This window comes from Monoraphidium neglectum (assembly GCF_000611645.1).
Source record: "Monoraphidium neglectum strain SAG 48.87 unplaced genomic scaffold scaffold00042, whole genome shotgun sequence".
Lineage (NCBI taxonomy): Eukaryota > Viridiplantae > Chlorophyta > Chlorophyceae > Sphaeropleales > Selenastraceae > Monoraphidium > Monoraphidium neglectum.
Window position 1 is genome coordinate 9,970 of NW_014013586.1, and position 22,984 is coordinate 32,953.

At 63.0% G+C, this 22,984-nt stretch overlaps 3 protein-coding genes across 3 annotated transcripts; all 3 read left to right on the forward strand.

The window, feature by feature from the left end:
- Nucleotides 1-278: 278 nt before the first annotated feature.
- On the forward strand, nucleotides 279-5,629 carry MNEG_0510 (Aldo/keto reductase family; the record flags this gene model as incomplete). Its single annotated transcript, XM_014051001.1, has 13 exons — nucleotides 279-419; nucleotides 616-730; nucleotides 988-1,100; nucleotides 1,522-1,664; nucleotides 1,877-1,928; nucleotides 2,233-2,301; nucleotides 2,561-2,659; nucleotides 2,983-3,041; nucleotides 3,330-3,440; nucleotides 3,705-3,824; nucleotides 3,993-4,080; nucleotides 4,355-4,392; nucleotides 5,305-5,629. 13 exons carry the CDS (start codon nucleotides 279-281, stop codon nucleotides 5,627-5,629), a joined length of 1,473 nt encoding a protein of 490 aa, XP_013906455.1.
- Nucleotides 5,630-10,831: 5,202 nt separating this feature from the next.
- On the forward strand, nucleotides 10,832-14,707 carry MNEG_0511 (hypothetical protein; the record flags this gene model as incomplete). Its single annotated transcript, XM_014051002.1, has 8 exons — nucleotides 10,832-11,217; nucleotides 11,508-11,622; nucleotides 11,872-11,956; nucleotides 12,309-12,498; nucleotides 12,723-12,997; nucleotides 13,257-13,624; nucleotides 14,147-14,248; nucleotides 14,483-14,707. 8 exons carry the CDS (start codon nucleotides 10,832-10,834, stop codon nucleotides 14,705-14,707), a joined length of 1,746 nt encoding a protein of 581 aa, XP_013906456.1.
- A 2,113-nt stretch (nucleotides 14,708-16,820) lies between these two features.
- On the forward strand, nucleotides 16,821-21,742 carry MNEG_0512 (hypothetical protein; the record flags this gene model as incomplete). The annotated part of the gene is made up of 10 exons (XM_014051003.1): nucleotides 16,821-17,462; nucleotides 17,842-17,994; nucleotides 18,235-18,384; nucleotides 18,533-18,652; nucleotides 18,875-18,922; nucleotides 19,235-19,435; nucleotides 19,725-19,852; nucleotides 20,312-20,405; nucleotides 20,656-21,418; nucleotides 21,564-21,742. The coding sequence occupies 10 exons, from the start codon at nucleotides 16,821-16,823 to the stop codon at nucleotides 21,740-21,742; spliced, it is 2,478 nt and encodes an 825-aa protein (XP_013906457.1).
- Nucleotides 21,743-22,984: the final 1,242 nt, after the last annotated feature.

The window sequence follows — 22,984 nt, forward strand, 5'->3', positions numbered from 1 at the left end:
TATGGCAGAAGTATCGTAGCATGGTTTCATGTGACTTTCAGCTGCTCGATCAACCCGTGATATGCGGCACGCGCGAAGGAGACCCGGTCTTCCAGGTTGATCACAAAATGACGAACAGCTTTATCTTTTGAGACATCACACGTGAAGCATCGATCTAATTTAGATTCACAATCAATCCATATCACACACACCCGACCTCACGTCGAGGCCTCCACCACACACACCCTCCCGCCGTTGATCAAGGCAGCGCTGTCCACACTGCCCTTTCGATCGTAGCTATGCAGAACCACGCATTTACCGCGCCATCTGGCTCGCGCACCGGTGGCCTGGCGCGGTCAGGCACCTCTGCGCGTCGCTCCGCCGCCGTATGCCGCGCCGCCGCCACTGATCGTGTCAAGCTGGGGGGATCCGACCTGGAGGTGTGTGGGGGCCCGCCGTGACAACGTATCCCTTTGAATTCTGCCTACTGCGGAAGCAGCAATAGAATGCCCAAACATATGCACCTGCTCTGTTGCCCTGTGCCATTTGGTAGCATCGCAGCTCCCTTGTTCCACAAGGTCGCGATGCAGCACACAGCAAACGACCGCATGCCTGCCCCTGGCCCTTTCACCCCAGGTGTCCACCTGCTGCCTGGGTACGATGACGTGGGGCAAGCAGAACACAGAGGCAGAGGCGCACGAGCAGCTCAGCTACGCCTTTGACGCGGGGCTCAATTTTCTGGACACCGCCGGTGCGCGCGAGCCGGATCATGCACATTGGCAGCTGCACGGCCGTCGGCTCATGAGGCGGCGGCTCAGCTTGAGGACGGCCGGATGGCGCCGGCACTTCCCTCCGGGCGCCTGCATGCAGCCTATTGAGGAGGCCTGCCGGGGTTGCCAACAGTGGCGGTTCTCGCTGCCCCCACCTCCCTGTCTTCAAACATCCCCGCTTCCATTCCCTCACCCCCATCACCAGCCACCCCTCCGCACCCTGCTCACCCCCCCCCAGAGATGTACCCTGTCCCTCCTGCCAAGGAGACCCAGGGTCGTACCGACCTGTACATTGGCAGCTGGCTCAAGACAGGGCGCGTAAAGAGGGAGGACGTGGTCATAGCCACCAAGGTGCGCTTGATTCCTGAGTTTTGGGGGAAGTATGACATGTGCTTGCATGACACACTACTCCCAAAGGTACGGCTGCATGCATGCATGCGTGCGCATGTTTGTTTTGTGTCTCTGTGTGTGTGTGTGTGTGTGTGTGTGTGTGTGGGTGTGCATGCAGGAGCATGTGTGTATGTGTGTGTGTGTGTGTGTGAGGTGCATGGGTTGTGCTAGAACGTGTGTGCATGCACGGCATGCCTCAACGAGACCATGGCCAATCATGCTTGACGACATGGCGAGCAACGTGAGAAGCAACTGTCCCTGAATTGTAAGGGTTCCAGCCGTTTCCTCCTTGGCCACCCTTCAGCACCAATCCTTGTGTTTCATCATACTACTCACCCATGGTGCATCAAGCTGTGCACTCTCACCTGTCCAACCTCAACAGGTCAGCGGGTACAGCGTACAGAACTCGTACGTGCGCAGCCCTCCTGAGACGACGCGTGTTACCAAGGCCCAGATCAAGGCCAGCGTTGACGCGTCGCTGCAGCGGCTGGGGGTTGACCATGTTGACCTGCTGCAGATCCACTGGTGGGGAAGGGTTTGTTATCGTGGGGGTACAATTGTGTGCACTTGACATGTGTGTGTGCGTGTGCATGTGCGTGTATGTGTATGTGTGTGTATGTATGTACAGACAGTGCATGTCAGCTCATGAACGTGTGCCAGAGCGTGGGAATCGTCTCAGCATGCACAGAGCGCGCTTGGTGACCCTCAACGAGGCTCCTCCTAACATGCGCCTGCAGGCCGGACCGCTACGTGTCGCTGTTTGGCGCCCCCACCTACGACATCGCAAACGTGAGACGTCAAGGGCGTCGTTATTCCTGTTGATCAGCAGCAGTACGGCGGCCAGCATCTAGGGCGTGGCTGCTGGTCAACCATGACAATCGCACACAGGCAGCGGGCAGCAGACATGGAGCTGCGGGCCCTCGCAGAGCAGTATCACCCCCGCATGCACACGCGCATGCATTGTCGTCTCTGCCACCTGTGCCCAGCACAAGTGTTTACTCCTCCCCGAAATCCCCAATCGTGCTTGCTAATGTGCGCCTTTGCCTCAAAGCTTGGCATGTGCCGTTGCTGCCACTGTTGCTGCCACCACCAGGAGCGCGAGGGCGATGTTCCGTTTGAGGAGCAGCTCAGGGGCCTGGAGGACGTGGTCAAGGCCGGAAAGGTGGGGGGTGGGGCTGCTGGTGTCGTTGCAGGCACGATACCTGCTGTGTCATCCAGGGAGGGTCGAGACGGAGGAGGGAAGCTGGATGGCATGGGGAGGCTGCAATGCTCCGGCAGGGGGGGCTGTCGGTGCCGACGGGGTTGTCCTTCACGGCTATCCTGTGTGTTGCTTCAACCTTGTGTAGCAGTACATAACGCTCCCTCCCCCAAACACTTGCCACCCTGCCATACAACACCCCACCTCACCGGCCCCCCCCAAGGTGCGCTACGTGGGCGTGTCCAACGAGACCAGCTACGGCGTGTCAGAGTTCGCCTGGGCTGCCAAGACGCTGGGGCTGCCCAAGATTCAGACCATCCAGGTGTGAGATTGGGGAGGAGATGCAGGGATCCAGGGATGGAGACGCGGGGATAAGGTCACTGTGGTGCGAGCAGGTGGTGCGAACAGCGGCGGCAGAACCATGTGGTGGGGCTGGGCGCGCGTGTGGTTGTGTGGTGCCCTGTAGCCGCTGCATTGACATGGTGACCCTTTTGGCACGGTGAGTGTGCATGCTGCGATGTCAAGCGAGCGGGTGGCGGCCTTGTCGATATAGTTGCCACCCTCGCCCAAGCACCCCGTCGTCCTGCCAGCGCCATCTGGCACCGCCCCACAACCATGTTGCTCCGCCATCCCTATGTCGCGCAGAACTGCTACCACCTGCTGTGCCGCACTGCATACGAGACGGACCTCGCGGAGACCTGCAGGTGAGTGACATGTTGTTTTGGGGGGAGGCAAGGCGGCGCTTGCTTGCATGGACAGTGCCAGGGGCGGTACTGAAGGCAGGAGGGAAGGGCAGGGGTCCGATGCCATGGTTTGGGCTCTTCAAACTTGAAGGTGAAGGACGCTGGCTCGAAAACAACCACGGTTGACAAGGAGTCGATTGGTGCGGCTCTTCATGCATGCGGTCCTTCCTGAAACCTCCCTCTTGAAAGCCCTCCCTACCTCTTGCCTTGCCGTTCACCTCCCAACCACTACCACCCCGTGCCATGCAGGCGCCACGACGTGAGCCTGCTCGCCTACAGCCCGCTGGCGGGTGGCGCGCTCTCCGGCAAGTACCTGACCCGGGACGCGCCCAAGGAGGCGCGCTTCAACCTCTTCCCCGGGTGCGCAGAGGGTGGGGACGGGGGAGTTGCGGAAGGGGCTCCAAGGGTTGCGCCTGAAGCTGCTCTGCAGCAAGGTCACGGGGTGCTCTTTGCCTGTTGGTTGCGCGCACCGCATGGGAGGCTCCGCTGACAGCGTGGTGCCGCGCGCCAGATATTCTCTGCAGCATCACAGGCATGCACGTCTGCGGTGCGAGACGAAGGCACTGGTTGCGTGTTGCGACGCTGCGAGCGCGCCACTTGGTCTGGCCGCGTGCCTGCCGGCAGGTACATGGAGCGTTACTACCAGAGCCTGGCCAGGAGCGCGACGGAGGAGTACGCTGAGCTGGCCAAGAAGCACGGCCTCACGCCCACGCAGCTGGCCCTGGCCTGGTGCCGCTCACGCTGGTGGGGACGCGTGAGGGGTGTCAGTGCCTCCAACTGTGACGCGTTGCGGGCTGCGGTTGACTGGCAGATTTGCTGCGCCGTTGTGGCGATGATGTCCCTGCCGTTTGGGCACAACACCAGGATCACGCCCCTTGACATGCCCCCAACCGCGCCAACCCCACCCCGCAGGTTTGTGAGGTCGACCATCATCGGCGCCACCAGCCTGCCCCAGCTGAAGGAGAACCTGGATGCCTTCAGCGTGGAGCTCTCGCCAGAGGTGAGGCCGGCCCGCGCGGCAGCCTGCCAGGGGTGGCGGTGGGGCAACGAAATGAGTGCAGGGGCCAGCAATCGTGAACCGGCCTTGCTTGGGCGCGAGGATGTGCTTTCCAGGTGTCCAGGGTGGGGCTGACTCCTCCCGCGGCTGCGCGCACTTCAATGACCCACTCCAGACACCCCTTCTTTGCACGCCTTAATTACTGCTGTGTTCCTGCCAGCGTGCTGCTTGTTGCCTGCGACACATCCACCTCCACCACCCCCCTTCAACCCCGCAGGTCATCGAGGGCGTCAACCAGCTGTACAAGAAGTACAGGTGGGCAGCGGTCGCGCCTGGGCTTTGCAAGCCATGCAGCTGCCCTTCCACACCTTGGTCAGCGCCGCGCAGCCCGACATTCTGCCATGCACTTGCATCTGACCGATTAGTACGCCAAACGCTCCCATCTGCAAACAACAGGGACCCTCCCACCAGCGCATGATGAGGCGCATGGCACCGTGTGGCAGCGTGGAATTCAACCAAATGTAAAGCGCCCCAAGGAAAAAGTGCACCTTGCAAATGATCTTGCCGCCGATGAGATGTCAGCAGCCAGCCCTTGATCCAGGCACGCCATTGGGCCGTCCCTGCCCATGGTGTGATTGGATTTGCTGGTAGCTACAGGACATGCTTCCGGTCCGTGTTCCATTTCCTTGGTGGGAAAGTGGGAGCTGGGCGGCCAGCGCGCCCGGCACGGATGGAACACCACGCGGTGCTCTGGTGCTGGCACACGCGCCTTGTGTTTGGGGTACACTACTTACACTTACGGCCTCCTGAAGCAGCCTCACCACCCATAAACTGCAAGGCCTGCCGCGGGCACACTCAGCGAGGTGGGCACTCTTCACGCGCGGCACCCGCATGCCCGTTAGCAATCGCGGCATATAGCATACACATTTGTCAGCTTGTGAGTCGCCCACCAAGGCCTCCAGGCAGAATCATCGCCGGGGCTTGTTGAGACCCAGGCCAGCTGCCTCGTCGTGCGCCGACGACTCCGCCCTCCTCCGACCCCCCTAGGATAATCAACTGCATACGAGCCCGCTCAGCTATGCCCGGCATGCAAGGGGGCGTTCCGCCACGCGTCGCTTCGCCGGCCCCGCTGCCCCCAAACGCTGCGAGCGCAGCAGCGGCGTTTGCTGGCTCTGGCATGTTTGCTTCCAGCATGCACACTTTTGTCCACGGCTGCTCTTGGGGCAGCTTCGGCAACCTTGCGGCTCTGGGCGGCTTTGGCAGCTCGGGCAACCTCGCGGGCATGCACGGCGGCAGCAGCGGCAGCAGCACGCCGACGCCGGCTTCCCAGCAGGCGCATGCAGCGCAGGCGACGCCGCAGCTGCTTCAGCAGCACCTCCAGCAGCGCGCGAAGCAGCAGCAGCTTGCGGCACAGCAGCAGCAGCAACAGCAGCCGCAGCACCTGCAGCAGCATGCGCAGACGCCGCCGGTCCCACAGCGCGCCGCCAGCAAGGAGCCCGCCCTCATCCGCAACGTCTTCAGCGAGCCGTCCTTCAGCAACATGTCGGCCTGAGCGGCAGCTGCCGCCTCATGCACGTGCTACGTGCGCTGCCGGCGCAGGCCTCATCGCAGGCCGCCGACGCCGGAAGCCGCCGCACGGCTTCTCAACCCGGGCAACGGGCAATGCGGCCATTCCCCGTTGGACCTGGGGCCCGTCGTCTGCCGCGTGCCACATGCTCACGATATTCTGAACTTGCACTGTTTTATTTCTTCTTGCGCGTGCGGCAGCCGACATGCGCCGCACGCAGGCTGCCCCGTACTAAGGGCCTTGGCTACATCGAAGCGCGCCCGCCGGCACGGCGCCCGCGGCTGGCGCGTCAGGTTGCGCCAGCCGCGGCGCAGCTGGGGCGCCGCGGCGCAGCTGGGGCGCCGCGTGCGAGCCGGGGCCTCGCCCCAGACTTTTGTTTCCCAGAGCTCTGGAATGGGCTCGAGGCTTTGGCCGCGGCTGCTGGTCCGCTCAGGATTGATGAGCGACAGCCGGCAGTTGCGCGCACGCACAGACGCAGCATGCGCCGTGCACGCAATCAACATTTTGAGTTGGGGTTACCGGGACCCCCACGCACTTACTCGTGTCCCCATGCCCTGATACGCACCGAGAGAGAGAGGGCGCGATGCAGCCCAACGCGCCGCGGGGGCTTTGGAGGCGCCGCCTTGGCAGGCCGCAGCCCCACCCCCTCGCGCGCGCGCTCGAGCGCGCATTTGTTCGGTGTCTCTCGGTGCGCCTTGGCATATTGGCCCGGCAGCCGCAGCCCCCGCCGCCGCCTTGCCATGCGCGTGCAGTACGGCGGGAGCCGCTTTTTCCACTTGTTCAAAGGCAGTTTGCCGCGCAGCAACCAGGGCTCCTGGCCCCTTTTCTTGGTTGGCTCAGCTCGTCAGTCGCACGCAAGATCCGCACAGAGCGCCTCATCAATTGATCTTGCGTGCTCGCTTAGTTCTGCAGCCTTTTTGGGCGCCAAGCTAGACAGAAGGGTGCCTCCCAGTGCTAGCAGAAGGCTGACGCTGTGCTCAGAGTACAGGGAAGGAGCCGCTGTGCGCCCCTGCCCCTCAGTTTGTGTCCTTAGAGGAGCACCCGGCGCCCCTCTGCTGGACGGTTGGCTTGGCCCCGCGCCCCCTGCCTTCACGCCGCCCCCCCTCTCCCACCCCTGCGCCAAACCTACGAGGGGAACGCGCAGCTGCGCCACCTTTGAGGCACACACACGCACTGTTCAGCACCCGCTTCCCATGCGCCAGCATGTTTCGTGTGCCCTGCCTGCCTGTGACGGAGCAGCGCGCGCCTTTCATTCCCCGGGTAATAAATCCTGCTCTCGCCTTTGTTTCTCTGCACACTGATTTGACAGCCAGCAGGTTCCTGTCCAGCCGCAGACAGCACATTGGGCCGCTTCAGGCTGGGGCGGTTACAGCAGGACGCAGCCGTGGCGCTGTTTGCTCCACACCATGGTAACATCATGCTGCCTGCCCGCCGCCCGTGATCCTGGACACGGCACGCCAGCTGCCCCCCAAGTCAGGCATCCACAGCCACACCTCGGGCGGCGCGCCCCCGCCCTCCAGGCTGCAGCCTAGTGCATTGCCGTGCGCCGAAAACTCCACCCGCCACGCGCGCGAGGGGTGGCGCAGCAGCGCGGCCCGCTCGGCCGACAGGGCGGCAGGGGTCCCCGTGAGCCTGAACACGCCGACCGCGCTGCCAAAGCTTGCGGCGGCGAGCTCGAAGGGGCGGCCGAGGGTGGGGGCCCAGTGGAGGGAGGTGGCGGGCTCGCCTGTGGGGGACTCGAGCTCACACGACTCCTGCAGGAAGGGGGGAGTGTGAGGCAGGTGGGCGAGGACCCAATGGCAGGTTATGCGGCGGGCCGGCCATTGGTCGATGCTGTATGCCTAGCCATAGGCCAGGGGCCCGAGCAGGGTCGTGCCTGCTGGCTCGTCGCTGGACGCGGTAGAGCTGCGTGATCGCGGACCGCTGCCATGATGAACAAGAGTCTTTCAGCGAGCAGCTGGGGGCCCCATGTGCCTGGTCTCACCCGCCAGAAGGCCTGCTGGTTGCACCATGCCTTGGCGCCATGCGCGCTGCCGGCCAGCAGCAGAGGCGGCACGCCGGCCGTGAAGCCGCGCCATGACAAGCAGTTGCAGGGCCCCTCTTCTGCCGCCTGAGGTGGAGATGGTTTGACGGGCGTGCCAAATACAGTCAGCAAGCTGGGGTGCATGGCACGTGGCAACATCAGCAGCAGTCGCCGGGTGCCAGTTCCCCCCTGAATCATAGCAACGCAATCCCCCTAGTTGACTTGAGACACATGCATGCCTCTCACCTTGATTCGGGATAGCATGGTCCAAATCAGCCCCCCGCCGCCACTGCAGCCACCACTGGTCAACTCGCCACCGCTGTACTGTGCGTCTGCCGCCTGGGTCCCCTCGTGCACATAGACGCCGCCGTCGTCGCTGGCCGCCGCCAGCACAATGCCATGCTGCGCTGGAGCGAAAGCAACGTCTCTGGCATAGAATGGGAAGTGGGGTACCAAGCACAGTGTGGTGTGGTGTGTCACAGCAGCTGTGCCTTCAAGAGTGGCTGCCTGCCACGCAGTGCTATATCTCATCATTCAGCAACAAACTCTAGGAACCACACGCGGCAAGCATCCATTCAAGCCGACAAATGCTGCGGGGCCACACCTGACAAGCCCCCGCCCACACGCCAGCCGCCCGCTCTCGCGCCACGCTCCAGCTGCACTTGCGGTCAAGATATGCACGCTCCCGCGCGCCGTCGCCACCGCTAGTATCGTCCCATGCTCGTCTGGCGCCCACGCGGGCTTGACCGGCTCTTCTGATATCTGGTGTGCAGCAGCAGGCGCGGGGTCAACGAGAGAGAGGTGGCGGGCAGAGCGCAGCACGCTGGCGCACCACGAACTTGCCAATGCAGCAGCAGCTGTGGCAGTCAGGCTCCTCATCCCGCGCATGGCCCGGCTTACGGCTGCGCCACGCACCTTTGTCGAGTGAAGCAACAGAGGCTCGTCGCCGGCGCCAGCGCCGCTGCCGCATGCCCAAACTCGAACCGTGCCGCTGGAGCTGCAGGTGGCCATGCGATCGCCTGCCTGGCTGTAAGAGCAATCGACAAGGCGGCCACCGGCGGCGTCGGGTGGCAGCCGCGTCACCTGCATAGGTTGCAGCAGCGCCAGTGACGTGTTGGCAGCAAGCATGCACCGAAATCCGGACTGCGGACCAAGCTCGCGGGTAGCAGAATGGCTTAAATTAGCTCTGCTTTATTGTCTGCATCTGCTCCTGACCTTTGGCACGGGTTCCATGCTGGCTCAAGATCAAGCAGCTACGTGATCTTGAAATTTGCTTGAGGGAAGATTAAAGCGCACGATTCATGAAATCTTCGTTCTACTTATGAATCGTAACATTGGCCTGTAGGCGGATATAAGCGTTGATCCACCCTGGGGGCTGCCTGTCTCACACACCCCGTACACGACCGGTCACTGCCAGGGCAGCGGTTGTGGTGCTGCCGCTGCAGGCCGGGCTCGACGACCAGCACAGCAGCCACGCATTGCTGTAGGCGATTTATTATAGATGCAATCATGCGGGCCCCAGGCGTGCTTAAGCCCACGGGCAGGTGTGCTTTGCGCAGCAGTTCGGGGCCTCGCCCTGGCTTTGAGCCATGGCCAGCAGCCGATCCAGGCCCACTGCCCTGGGCACAATACCTGAACAACAGGTGCGTGCACGTAATGCCAGTTTTCCTCGCGGCATGCAAGCGTTGGTCAATATGGCCGCTGCAACTGCGCGTGGCGACAAGGGGTACCTTACCTTGAGCACGGAAGTACCCTGCGATGGCACTTGCAGACAATGATGCCGAGAAGGACTGATTAAAAGTAGCCAGCTGCATGCCACGCTATTGCATTGGCACTCTGCATGACAGTGACCAGCGGGGTGACATTATGCCCAACACAGCTGCTCGTAATGTGCGTACACACCTTCCCGCTCCCACTGCGGACGGCACCTTTGAGACTGATGTGGTGGTGGTAATACCAGCCAGCGGAAACCCAATGGCGAGTTCGAGGTGGTGGTCATCTCCAAACGCAGGTGCATCCCACAATCAGACATCTTCTTCTTCACGTGATATCCAGGATTGCGGGGGACTCTGGGGCTCAACGTGACATATGCACGTGATGTATGCATATAGGCGTGTGCAGGGTGCTGTTGAAGGCGCTTCGCCAAGAGAACTGAATCCATGTTAGTGCCGGATCCAAGTCAAGCGTGGGTAAGAGGCAAGTGACACTCGACTCTGCTGAGCTGCTAGCGCCCTGTGGCGCGGACGTGTATGGAGTGGTGCTGAACAGTGCAGCTATTGCTGAAATGGGCATTGACTGCAGCAGCGGCACGTCCCTTTCACTTGGAAAATCTCAAAATCAAGCCGGTGCAGCTCCTTACCTTCTGGACCTTTAGAAAGCCAGTTCACCGTGTGTCTCCCCCATTGAGCCGGCAGCCGGTTGACCTCGGCCACCAGGCTCACGGGACACCAGAGCCTGCAGCAAAACATGTTCGGGCGCACGCAAGGGAGACACCCCGTTCCAACGGCCTTGGGAGCAATGCTCTTGCTGGTTGACGGCGGAATGGAGGGCTCGGTCGTCCAGGCAGCGGCGAGATTGTGTGTAAAGCTACTCAGAAGACCTGCCCCAAAATAGATATGTGCCTGTGAGGCAGCCGTTGTCTGCGGGCGTTTTGGCGGGCCGACCACCGGTCCCGCGAAGTGATCTCGAATCAGGGACAAGGTGTACATTGGGGCAGAAATGCTCAATTGGCGAATTAATTGGGCAGCAATAATTGTTGAAAAGTCCTTCAGCGATGTTCCTGTGGCGCTAAACGTCATCAATCTCAATAATCCCCATACCCGCGCCATGCAGCCGCTGCAAAGTGATGCGCGGAAGGCTTGTATGCATGTGTCACAATCTCTAGGTGCCAGCAGGCTGGCACGCTGTGCATGGCCTTTGCGGGCAAGGAGGAGCATTGCGCGCCGCTGCTCGCCTGAACCGCCTGCAACACCGGCGCCAGGTGATTAGACACTGTTCTGTTGCAGGTTCGATGAAGGTTTCGCGCAGAAAGCATGGCGGGCATTTCCTAGTAGTTATTGGCTGTCAAACCCCTGAAATTCCGTCAAGCAGAGTGGGTGTGGCAAGGTTGGTCGCAGTTGAGAAAGTGGCAGCAGGGTAGACCACCAGGCACCCCAACGCTGCACATGGCACTGCGACGCACATATGTGCATCTGAACGCTGTCCAGCAGTCAATAGTCCCGCTCCCGCCCTTCCTGTATGCGCCGCCAGCGGAGTCCCTGCTCACCACAGCCGACACCGCTGCGGTCCTGCATGCCGAGGGCGTAAGCAATGGGGCGCCAGGGCGCAGCGGCTCAATAGACGCTGACCTGGACTTTGCAGTTGAGGCGGCTGCCGAGGCGGCCGCGCTCGCGGTGACGCCCGCCACTTCGCCCGGGGCGGCAGCAGCAGCGTCGGCTTCGGCAGCGGCGAACGCCTCAGCGGATGCGAAGGGAGCGTCGGTGGCAAGCGCGCAGGATGGCTCGTTCCTGGCTGTGCTGGGGAGGGTCGCAGCCCTGGCGCTGCCGCTGATGTGAGCTCGGCAAGCCCGCAGGGGAGAACGGGGTGCTTGCGCCAAGGCAACACATCCACACATCTCTGGCTTGGGAAGCGCCTGCACTGCTGCCGCCTGTCCAGCTTCGTGGCCGAAATCAGAAGGCAGCCTGACGCTGCAGCTTGCTGCGATGCCCAGAGTCTTAAACCCCACCCTGCTGTGGAATGCTTGCTGGCCACACACAATCACACGCATGCCATCACCCCAGACCAGCAGGCCTACAGACCTCTCCCCATCGCCCGGCGCCTGTTCCTCGGTTTTTGCTGCAGGGTCCAGAACGTGGCCGGCTACAGCATCAGCATCATCGGGGCGGTCTTCATCGGCCGCCTGGGGCCGCTGCTGCTGTCCGCCTCGGTGCTGGCCAACTCTTTGTACAACTGCACCGTGGGTCCCCGCAGGGGTTGGCGGATCGGGATGTGGGGCCGAGGCGGTTGCACGGAATTTATCCAAATGCGGGCTGATGCGGCACGCGCGTGCTGCGGCGGGGCATCGGATACACGTGGGGGGCTTTGCGGAAGCACTTGGGCCTTGAAGGACGCAGTGATGGGTAGCCGCGAGTGGCAGCACGCATGACGGCTCCAAACCTCCGTCCAGTGGCCGTCAGAGCAATTCTCCACCCCATCCTTGCTTCAGGGATTGTCCATTGCAATTGGCCTGAGTGCGGGGCTGGAGACACTCTGCGGCCAGGCCTACGGCGCAGGCAACTACAAGGCACTCGGTGTGTAGGGTGCGGCGGGGGCGCGGCGGCGCGTGGGCGGACGCGGCGGGGGCGCGGCACCCGCAGGGGAAGGGGGAGGATTGCAGCGTGGGGGGAGGCAGCACGGGCTGACAGTTGAGGGAAGTGCTTGCACCGAGGATAGGCTGTCCACGCAGGGAGCGCGGCCTGGAGAGCCATACATTTGAGGTTTGCACAGCCAAGCGCAGCAAAGCACCACCCCACCTGCGAAGCAAACCCGGCTGCTGCCAAGGTTTTTGGTGTGAAGCACCTGGTTTGCTCCGCACTCTTCTCTGCTCAGACCTTTTTTTGCTTTATTCCAACGGTGGCCCCCCTCCTGCCCTTCTCAACTCAGGCCTGCTGCTGCAGCGCGCCCTCGCCATCTGCGCCGCCGCCTGCGTGCCCATTGCGCTGCTGTGGCTTGGCTCAAACAGCGTGCTGCTCGCCATGGGCCAGGAGCCGGCGATCTCAGCCCTGGCCAGCCGCTACCTCATCTTCTGCATCCCCTGCCTGTTCCTGTCGATCTGCACGGAGTGCCTGCGCAGGTGAGGCAAAGTTGTCCCGTGTCGATGGCGGCGCCTCGCGCTCAAGACTGAACGCCGCGTCGGCGGGCGCGATTTGCACTGGTTTGACGCGATCAGATAGCGGCGATTACTTGCAGTCCCCGCTTTCTGCATCGGCACCGCCGCCATGGTTGCCGGCGTAGCATTGACCCGTTGACCGCCCCAGCTAACTTGGACCGCCGCACCTGACATCGGCGGGCTGCCAGGTACCTTCAGTCCCAGCGGGACGTGCGGCCGGCCATGATCATGGCCGCCACCGCCACCGCCGCCGCGCCGCTGCTCTTCTGGGCCGCCATCAACCGTGCCGGCTGGGGCCTGGACGGTGCGGCGCTCGCGTTCATCGCCTGCCAGACCATCCAGTTGACGGGGCTGGCTGCGTTCGCGGTGGCGCGGGCGCGGCGGCTGGAGGGGGACCCGCGGCAGACCTGGGGCGGGTTCAGCGGCGAGGCGTTCCAGAAGTGGGGGGAGTACCTCCATTACGGTGAGGCGCGGCGGCCGCTCTCAAATCATGAGATGGGCGGGCAGGGGAGGGGGCAGCGCTGCAGGACCAGGGTGGCCACCCCGGTCTGCTGTCGGGAGACGCGGCTCCCACATCGTGGGCCGAGCCCCGAGGGTCGAGCTGCACCTATTGCTTCATCAACAAGTAACGTCCTGCCGCACCCCCGCCACTTTGCTCCCGCACCTCCCCCGGACCTCAGCACGCCCTTGCCCTCACCCGCGTCCCGCGTCCCCGCGCCCAGGCGTCCCCGCCGCCCTGATGATCTGCTGCGAGTGGTGGGCCTACGAGGTCGCCATCCTGTGGGCCGGCCTCCTGCCCGACGCCGCGCTGTCGCTGTCCACGATGGGCATCTGCCTCTCACTCAACGCCTTTGTGTACATGCTGCCCCTGGGCCTGGCCTCCAGCGTCAACACCTCGGTAGCCAACGCGCTCGGCGGCGGCGACGGGGCGCGGGCGCGGGCCGTGTTCCTGAGCGGGCTGGGGCTGGCCGTCGCGCTGCAGGCGGCGATAGTCACCGGCGTCTCCTTCGGGTGGGGCGGCCTGGAGCGGGGCTGGAGCGAGGCCGGGCGGGCGGGCGCGCTGCGCGTGGTCGCAGACAGGGAGGCGGCTGTGGGTTTTCTCTAGGCCAGTGACGGGACTGCCCAAACGGCGACACGCCTGCGATGACCCTGACGTCGGACAGCCTAAATTGCTTCATGCCTCGTGCGCTCCCCCCTTTGAACCCCTCCGCCTCCCCCGCATCTTGCTTCCCTTGTGTCCCTCCCCACCCCCTCCTCTCGCCCCGTGACAAGGGGCGAGCACCTGATGCGGCTCTTCTGCAGCGACCCCACAGTCATTGCGCGATGCCTCGCGGTGTTGCCCATGCTGGTGAGAGCCGCCAGGATGGGGACTGGCAGGGGGTTCAGGGTTCAGGGTGTTGGGCTCACGCTGAACGCTGGACACTGGCATGTTCGTCCCGTCGCCGTGCTTGGCAGGACCTTAGGGTCGCGCCGGCTCCCCAACATGCATTTGAATTCTTGCCTGCCCCACCCCTCCCTTCCCGTTCACCCACTCCTTGCAACGACGCCACCTTGGCCCCCTGACATCATCCCCAACCCCTGCCCCCCTCCCCATTGACGGCGCCACCCCCAGTGCGCCCTCATCGCCATCGACGGCGTCATCGCGACGCTGTCTGGCGTGCTACGCGGCAGCGGCCGCCAGAAGCTGGGGGCCGCCATCAACTTCGCGGGATACGTGGGCACCGCCGCGCCGCTGCACGCCAGGGCTCCCCTGATATGCATGCCGCGGCCGCCTGCTCCCCTTATTGGAAATCAGTCAGGCGCACGCATGCATCGCTGCTTGACGTACGCACCCCTCCGCGGCCGTCTTTCTGCGGTGCCTTGCGCAGGATGATGGCACGAGCCGTACGCACGCACGCACAAGCTTCACCGCGCTGCCTCCGCCCGCCACCTCCCCCCGCACCTGCAGTGGGCGGTCGGCCTCCCCCTCTCGTGGCTGCTGGCCTTCCCGCTGGGTATGGGGGAGCGCGGCCTGTGGATGGGTATCGCGGCCGGGGCCGCGCTGCAGCTGGCGGTGCAGGTCTTCTTGCTGTCGCGGTGGGACTGGGGCAAGGAGGCGGCACGCGTGCAGCGGCGCATGGCCGAGGCGGCGGCGCGGGGACTGCCGCCGCCGGAGCTCGCAGGGGCACACTGATGCGGCTCTCTGCTTTTCCCCTGCTGTGCCACACGCCGTGGGCGTGGCGGCGGGGACTGCGGTCTGATGAAGGGCTCGTTCTTTGGCGCAGCGCCTCATGGCGTGCGCTTGTGCCTCATCCTCGAGCCTGGGCCAAGTTGTTTGCCCTGACATGGTGCTCTTGCTCCTGGACTGAGAGCGTTTGAGAGGGTGACGGTAGGAGCGTGGGGGATGAAGTACCGCCACTGCGGCCACCTCCACCGGCCGTGTGTGCAGGGGCCGAATTGGCGTGTGTGCATTGCATTGCATACGCAGGATTGCGTTCGCCGGCCAAGTGTCTGTTTTGCGACGTGTGTGCAGACCGCTAGCCGCCCACTTGGGAAGCGGCCCTCATAAGTAGATCTGGCACACGTACAGCGGCTGGAGCACACTTTGTTCTGCCAGGAGAGTGCATGCATTGTATGTGGTGCCTATAATGGCTGTGGCTATTTTTGCTTGGTTTTCCCTTCTCTGTTTGACAAGATGCAGGTCAGAAACCTTCCCAGCGTCGCTGCTCTCCAAGGGAGAGTCTGCACGAGCGCGGGCTGCTTTGGCACCGTTTTTTACACTCGCAAGCCCCAAACTCTCTGCCAATGATGCCAGCAGAAGCGACTGGCACACAGCAAAATGCAGCGGTGCAACAATTGCAATGACCTCGGCGGTGCCAACGTGACAGATACCAGTGGGGGCAGCTTTGCGCTCAGCATTTTTGCATGTGACAGCGTTGGGGATCACACCGTCCCGGAATGTAGGCGGCGCGGGTGGTCGTAGGATGCACAGTTGTGTAGGCGCGAAAATGCCCGATGCGCACAAAAGAATTTTCAGGAATGCCTGCCTGAGCCAATAATGGCCACCTGAGTGGGCCAGGTGGGCGTCGCTGGTGCCTGCAGCACTGCAGCCAGGAGCCGCGGGCCGCTGACTGGCCTCAACTTATCCGATAAGTCCCAGCTCGTGTGTCAAGGGCGCAAGCACATCGAAGAGCACGTACGATGGCACGGTATATGCGTGCATGGGAGAATGGCCACTCGCCACTTCCCAGAACAACTTTGTGCAGCAAGACTAACAGAATCGGCATGGTGTGCATGCCGAAATCAACCCGCAGTATTTGACTTGGCATTGTGCTGAAGCGAGGCTCGGCATCCTGCTGGAGTGACGCCTTACATCCCCGCAAGCGCCTTCGCAACCAGGTCGGCGGCAGCAGGCATGTGGCTGCCGACTGCATCCGTGGTGGCCCGCGCACCTCTCGTTTCAGCTGGGACCGCTCCCAGTGCGGGTTGTAGCAGGCAAAGCATTGTTTGATTGTGCCTGCCTATCAGCATGACCTGCAGGCACGGGCATGCAAAAGCTCTGCAGTGGGAAAATCCTAGGATCAGGGTGCAGATGGGTAGCAGCCGACGTTCATCCACTCCGCTTGGTCCAGCGTGGTTGCCATGGGGCCTGGACTAATCAACCTGCAACCAGCAGCTCTAGCTGTTCGATCAAAACAGCACGATGGAACCGCGGATGACAGCAGACGAGGCATTCCCTGGCTTGGGCTTGCTTGGAAGCCCGTGATTATCAAATAATTGTGCAGTCTGTGGCTCAGACAGGCGCTGCCTTCTCCCAGCTTCGCGCATCAGCCTTGGACTGGTCACCCAACGCCGGCAGGTACAAGCAACCACCTGGCGCTGATGAGTTCTTGGAAGGCGGCAACGACATGTGGACTGCACGCTTTCGTGTTCAAATAGCCGTGTGAGGTGCAGTAGCCGAGCGCGAGAGTGTGACATTGCGTGGTCCGCCTGTTTTACGAAGGTGTTTTGTCGACGATCTTGGTGTCTGATCTGCTACCCGACTGTCAGAAAAGCGCGGTTATTCTTTTGGGCATTCTGGAACCCCCCAGAGCCACCTGAACGGCCCTAGGACAGAGTGGTGCTCACAAGAAGTGAACGCAGCAGTCCCGCTCGCGGTGGTGCTCAGCTCGAGACGAAGATTTCCACTCTTCTATTTGCTACCTATTGCACAGCATACGTGCTTGTGCCAAGACTGTTGCACAACCTTCGCTGGCCAGCTGCCTCTCGCCGATGTCTGACAGAGGCACGAGCACGGCATATACGGCATGATACTTACTACAATTTCACGCAGCTTGGGGTCGGCGCTGCCGCGACGTTCCCCGCCGCGGCAAGCAGCAGCGCCGCACCTGCCGCTGCGAGCCTGGCGCCAGCATGGAGACGCCAGCAACCGGCGGCGTTTCCACACGCTCTCAGCAACAGCACCTGGCACAAATGGTGGCGGCGCCACCAGCGCCAGCAGCAATGGAGCCTCCTCCGGTACCGCCTCGCCGTCGCCAGGCATTGGCACAGGGGCGCACCAGCAGCAGCAACAGCAGCAGCAGCAACAGCAGCAGCAGGCGGCGGGCAGCTCGCCCTCGTCGGGTGCCCCTGCGCAGCAACCGCCAGGTCCCGGCTTTGGCGCATTCTTGAAGCCCATCTACATCCTGATCTTCTCCCTCATCTTCGTGGGCGGCATGCTGTTTGCCAGCATGTCGCTGCAGCTCACCAGTGACCTGGGCTTCGCCGACGCCTTTGCGCGCATCACGCGCCGCATCTTCCGCTCCATCGCGTTCCGGCAGCTGGTTGTGATCGCGGTGGCGATTTTCCTGGTGCGGTTCGCGCTTAACAACGTGCTGCGGGTGCTGGCCAAGTGGAGCAGCAGCCCGGTGCCGTGGGACAAGTCCAAGGTGTACTATGTCATGAAGGAGGTGAGAAACGGCGTGCCCGCGCTGTGCAGCACCCCATTCCGCTTGCATCACAATTCCTGATTGCGGCAGCAGCGGTTGCCCGCTGTAGCGAGGGTGGTAGCCTATGAGGGTGCATAGCAGTTGTTGGGCGCACTGCCCCTCCCATTCCAGGACCTCGCTGGATCGCATCAAGCGGCCTGCAATGCTCCTGTCGTGTGACCGGCAGCCAAGACCACCGTGGCTGCCAGGCTGTCGGTTGGCAGCTGAAGCATGCCAGCTGTGCTTTGATGTCTGCTGCATGCCCGGCAAGGCCTTACCCGCACCCGCACACAACAGTCTTCCCGCTGGCCTTTTGACTGTATGCTGACACCAGACTTTCGACCTTGTTCCCCCCTGGCAGGTCTACTCCCCTCTGGAGGTGCTCCTCTTTGTGGCGGGCTGCTGCACCATAGCGGACTCGTTCATGCCGCAGCTCATAGGCGTGCCCAAGGCCACTGTCAACGCGGTGGTGCGGGCGGCGCTGAGCATGAGCTTCGTGCTGGGTGCGGCCACGGTGAGCGGCGGCGCGGCTCAGCCCAGGGAGAAGGGGGAGCGTAGCCATTGGGTGTGCACTGCGGCTGAGGCGGTGTCTTTCATGCGGTTGCGGGGTCGGCTGTTGCGACGGTCTCAATGCGATTGGGGCATATGCAACACGCGTGGGAGCCCTCTTGCTTCTGGTGACGCCCTCGTCATGATCACCACGACCAACCGTTATCTCATTATGATGACATTTCGTGACATCACCGTCTCTCAGGTGGTGTTCAACCTGAAGAACCGCTTCTGCAAGGAGCAGGCGTGGCAGAGCGAGATGCAGGGCAACATCACCAGCCAGCGGCGGTGGGAGGCCTACGACAAGCTGGGGACGTTTGCCATCTACACCTTCACCATATTCCTCAGCATACAGGTGCGGCGGGCTGTGAGGCAGTGGCGGCGGCGGGCGCCTCGTGGCTTGGCCCCTGCGCAACACCCCTATCACCGCAACCCTGATGCACGCAGCGCTGATATCAGAGCGTGCGTCGCAACACACCACCTCTCTCCCCTGATTTCCAAAGGCGCTGGGGCTGGAGGTGCGCAGCGTGCTGGCCATCGGAGGCATTGGTGGTCTGGCCATCGGTTTGGCTGGCAGGGAGATCTGTGAGAACCTGCTCAATGGCTTCCTGCTCATGACCACGGTGAGGGGCGGCAGCCACACGGCGGATGTGCAGAGGGTCGAGCGGGTTGGTTCCCAGTGTTAGGGAGACAGGAAACGCATTTGACGGCCAGATGGGAGATGGAACGGGCGGCTATGTGCATGAAAGCATGGAGCTGCGGTGTGCTGCGGCGAGCCTGCTGATGCTGGGATGGACCTTGCAAGGCGGCCGCTGACAAGTGCAACCCACACATGTCATGCGCAGATGCCTTTTGAGGTGGGAGAGGAGGTGGTCTTCTCCCCCAACGGCCAGGTGAGAGCCATGGACTTTTTTGCAAGCGGTCGTTTTGAGGCATGGTGGAGGCTTGGACAGCCCTTACCGGCCACTTCCGGTACAGGTGCAGCGTTGTCGTCCGCCCACTGCAGTCTCGCCTCGTGTCAAGGCCCTCCAGAATTCGCTGTGAACACATCGGTCTTCTACCTCCTGCAACACACACACACACACACACACACACACACACACACACACGCACGCACGCACGTGCGCGCGCACGCACGCGCGCGCGCACACACACACACACACACAAACACACACACACACACAAACACACACACACACATGCAGACCGTGGAGGGAATCGTGCTGGATGTCGGCTGGTACCGCACCACAATCCGCTCCTTTGAGCGCGAGGTCTTCGTCATACCCAACGCCGTGTTCTCCAAGAACACCGTCCTCAACGTGACCCGCAAGATGAGGGAGTGGCGGTTCTACGAGTTCCTGTGCGTGAGGGTGCAGGACGTGCACAAGGTCAACGCCATCATACAGGTGGGGCCGGGTTGGGGGTGGGGGCGACTGATTTGGAGGGAGGCTGACTATGATGCGTGGCTTGCTGGTGCCCAGAGGGGCGGTCCGGGCCAGACTGCAGCTCTGCGCGGACACATACGCGGCGCGTGTCTGCACGGCTGAGCGCCTGCGTGCGGGAGCTAGGAGGCGGTGAGTCTAATCTGCAGTGTTCATGCCCGCTCTCCCACACAATGATCACGCGGCGCCAGTCCTCACCACCTCGGCACGCCCCGTCCTCGTGGACACCGCGCGCGCCCCCCAACCCCCCCAGGACATCCGCCGCATCGTCAAGAACGACGCGCGCATCATCAACAAGCTGCACCGCCGCGTCTTCATGGACAAGATCACACACGACGACGTCAAGATTTACCTCTCATTCTACGTGGAGGCCTCCAACCGGTGCGCCGCGCCACGATGATGCATGTAGCTTGCGTACGTCCATGTTCTTGTATATGTGTGCGCGCACGTGTGTGTGTGTGTGTGTGTGTGTGTGGTGTGTATGGGTGTGTGTGACTGAGTGCAATTGTGCGAGTTGAAGGAAAAGGGACGGCATTGACCATGTGTCGCACTCCTTGGTGCAAGTGAACGAGGGCATGATAATACACGGAGGCAAGTGCGAGGGCCTGTTGCCTGCAACGAGAGCCGGCGAGGGCACCAAGCGGCCTGCCTGCTGCCTGCTGCTCGCTGCAAGCGTCCGCACCAGCTGCCCGTCTCCAGGATGCACGAGCGACATTGGAACTTGGGCGGCTGGGTTGGCAGTGTTGACCCTGCCTCAGAGCGCCCCACCTGTCGGCTACCCACCACACCCCATCACTCGCCAACCCACCGGACTCCCAACCACCTCAACCGCCACCCCAGTGACGCGTTCATGGCTGTGAAGCAGGACCTGCTGCTGGCCTTTGTGGACTGCGTGGAGCGCAACGGCGCAAAGCTCGCCACGCCGCGCGCTGTGGTGAGCCACCCGGCACTGACCTGCACACAGCTTCATCCGGGAGGGAGCCCCCAGGGGCCGCCCACATCCCCTCAACGCACAGCTGCAAATGCCTGATCGTGCTTTCACAACCTCAAGTCCCCCGCCTCAACTCAACTTCCTGGTCCTCTGTCCAAGGTTTGCAGCTGCAAATGCTATATTTGACACATCTTGCCTTATTTACCCTGCCCCTGAAACCCTCGGACCCCAACGCCCAACCCCTCAACCCCAGCTTGAGATGGAGGACTCCCTGTCCCCCACCCTGGCCAGCATGTACGGCGGTGCCGCAGCCGCCGCAGCAGCCGCGCGCTTCAAGCTGCTGCCCGTCAGTGCGGTCGACGTGACCGCCTCGGCGGTGCCCTACTCCCCGCCCCCGCCGCCGCCAGCGCAGCCGACGGCTTCTGTGGACGAGGCCGGCGCGGCACTGGTCATCTCGATGGAGGAGGTCGGCGGGAGGGGCGACAAGGCCAGCGGCGACAACGGTGGTGGCAGCAGCAGCAACGGCAGCAGTGGCGGCGATGGCAGCAGACGGACTGCGAGCAGCTTGAAATCGGGGGAGGCTATCGCTTCACTTGATGAGAGCAAGGCACAGCCTGCGGCGCCGGCTACTGCTGGCCAAGGCGCGCCGTCGGCGGATGCGCCCACCATCGGCGCCAGTGTAAATGGCAGCGGGGGGCTTGGTTCAACCAACTGCGGCAGCAGCAGCAGCAGCAGCAGCAGCAGCAGCAGCGGTGCCAAGCCGTCATCGTTGTCATCGTTGTCAGGCACATCGAGCGGCAGCAATGCCTCGCCTGTCAAGCAGCCACAGCAAGAAAAGCAGCAGCAGGAGGCCAGAGCCCCCGCTTTAGTCGGTGTCGGCGTGACGGCGTCGTACGCGGCCGCGGGGGCCGCAGCGGCCACCCCCACTGCCCCTCCAAGCAGCAGCGCCGCTGCCGGCAGGGCGGGTGGTGGCAGCGGCGGCGGTGGCGTGGGCGGCGGCTCGTCCGTCAAGAGAGGTGGGTGCCGGAGCCAGTGCTCATTGCCATGAGTGGGTGTGCAAGCCGCTGGTCTTTGCTCCTGACTTAACCGCGGTGGTTTGCGGTGTCATGCTGCCCTTGAACTCCTGCCGACCCCGCCGGACCCGCCGACCCCCACCCCCAGGCACTGACGGTTCCCCCCGCACTGGCGCGAGCCCCGGTCCGGGCGGCGGCGGTTCATACCGTGTGGTCAGCAGCGCGCAGCCGTACGGCTTGTCCCCCGGGGCGCCCTCATCCATGGGGCAGCAGCAGCCTCGGGACGTGATTCTCGCGTCCTACGAGGAGATCGGGTCCGAGGTCTGATCCCGACGGTCCAAGGTCAAGATTTGACCCCCGGCACCCCTACATGCGCGTGCATACCGTACTACTTTCTTCCTTCTCTTGTCTCTCTGCTGCACCGTTTTGCAAACAAAGAAGCCAAGGCCGTGCGCGCCCGCCGGCCGAAGAAAGTCCGCGCCTGCACGACCAGGCATGTACAGCCGGCGCATGAAAGCTCCCTGCCAGGTGCCCCAACCCGGCTCGTGCCGCGCGGGGAGTGCCAGGTAACCCTTCTGGTTGCCAGGCGACCCTTCTGGTTGCCTCCGGCAAGGTGCGGCCGGCAGGGTCTGGCCACCATACTGAGTATGCGCCTGCGTACTGGTCCGCTCCGTTGTCCCCGCTTTTGCTGCAACAAGCAACGGCGAAGTAAAGAGAAACGAGGATACTGGCTCCGGCGCTGCGTGCCCTGCGGCCTTGTCGAAGCCCGCCTGGCCTAGCGAGCTTTGTGCACCAGATGGCACAGCGCGCCTGGGCAGCGGTGTGAGCTCGCTTGTGCTTGCGCGGTCCTGCCTGGATCTGTCCCCTCTCCTGCCGCACACCTCTCTGGGTCTATGCGGTACATTGAATGCTTGAAAGATACATGTCTGTGGCTCTTTTTCGTGGCGAAATGCTGCTTTTGACGGAGTGATAATCCGCAGTCCCGTTGATCGCGGCAGCCAAGCCGACGCACGCGGTTGTCAGGAGGCATTGTGAGGTGGAGCAGGCGCCCCGCCCCTCCTTTGTGCGTGGTTGGCGGGCTGTTGGCCCTGGCCCCCAAGCACGTTCAAGCATGCTTGCTTCTCAGCACGAGCGCTTTGACATGAGCTCAACAACCGCTGCTGCAGGATCCAACTTACATGTTGATGCAGGCTGTCATCTGACTCTGTGGCTTTGCCATGCAGCAGCCGTGGTGGGCTGCGGCGCTGTGCGACACCACAGCAGCCACAACCTGCCGGCATGCAGCATCGCTTTTGCCGAGCACACTTGCAGAGCCTTGCGTGAAGGGCACTGCCTCTCTGCCCCCTGCTGATGGGACACGGCCGTCGCACCTGCGAGCAGGCCGATGGCAAAGCAAGCTAGCTCAAGCCAGCTCACCTGCTTGCATGCATGCCGGCTTTCCCAAAACCTGCTTGCAGCCACTGTGGGCTTTTGGTGGGGTGCGGTGCACATGCATGGGTTTGAAGCAGGGTATGCAGCTTGTTTCCTTGCCCTTTTTGCACCCAATGAGTGCTGTCAAAGGCTTTCATG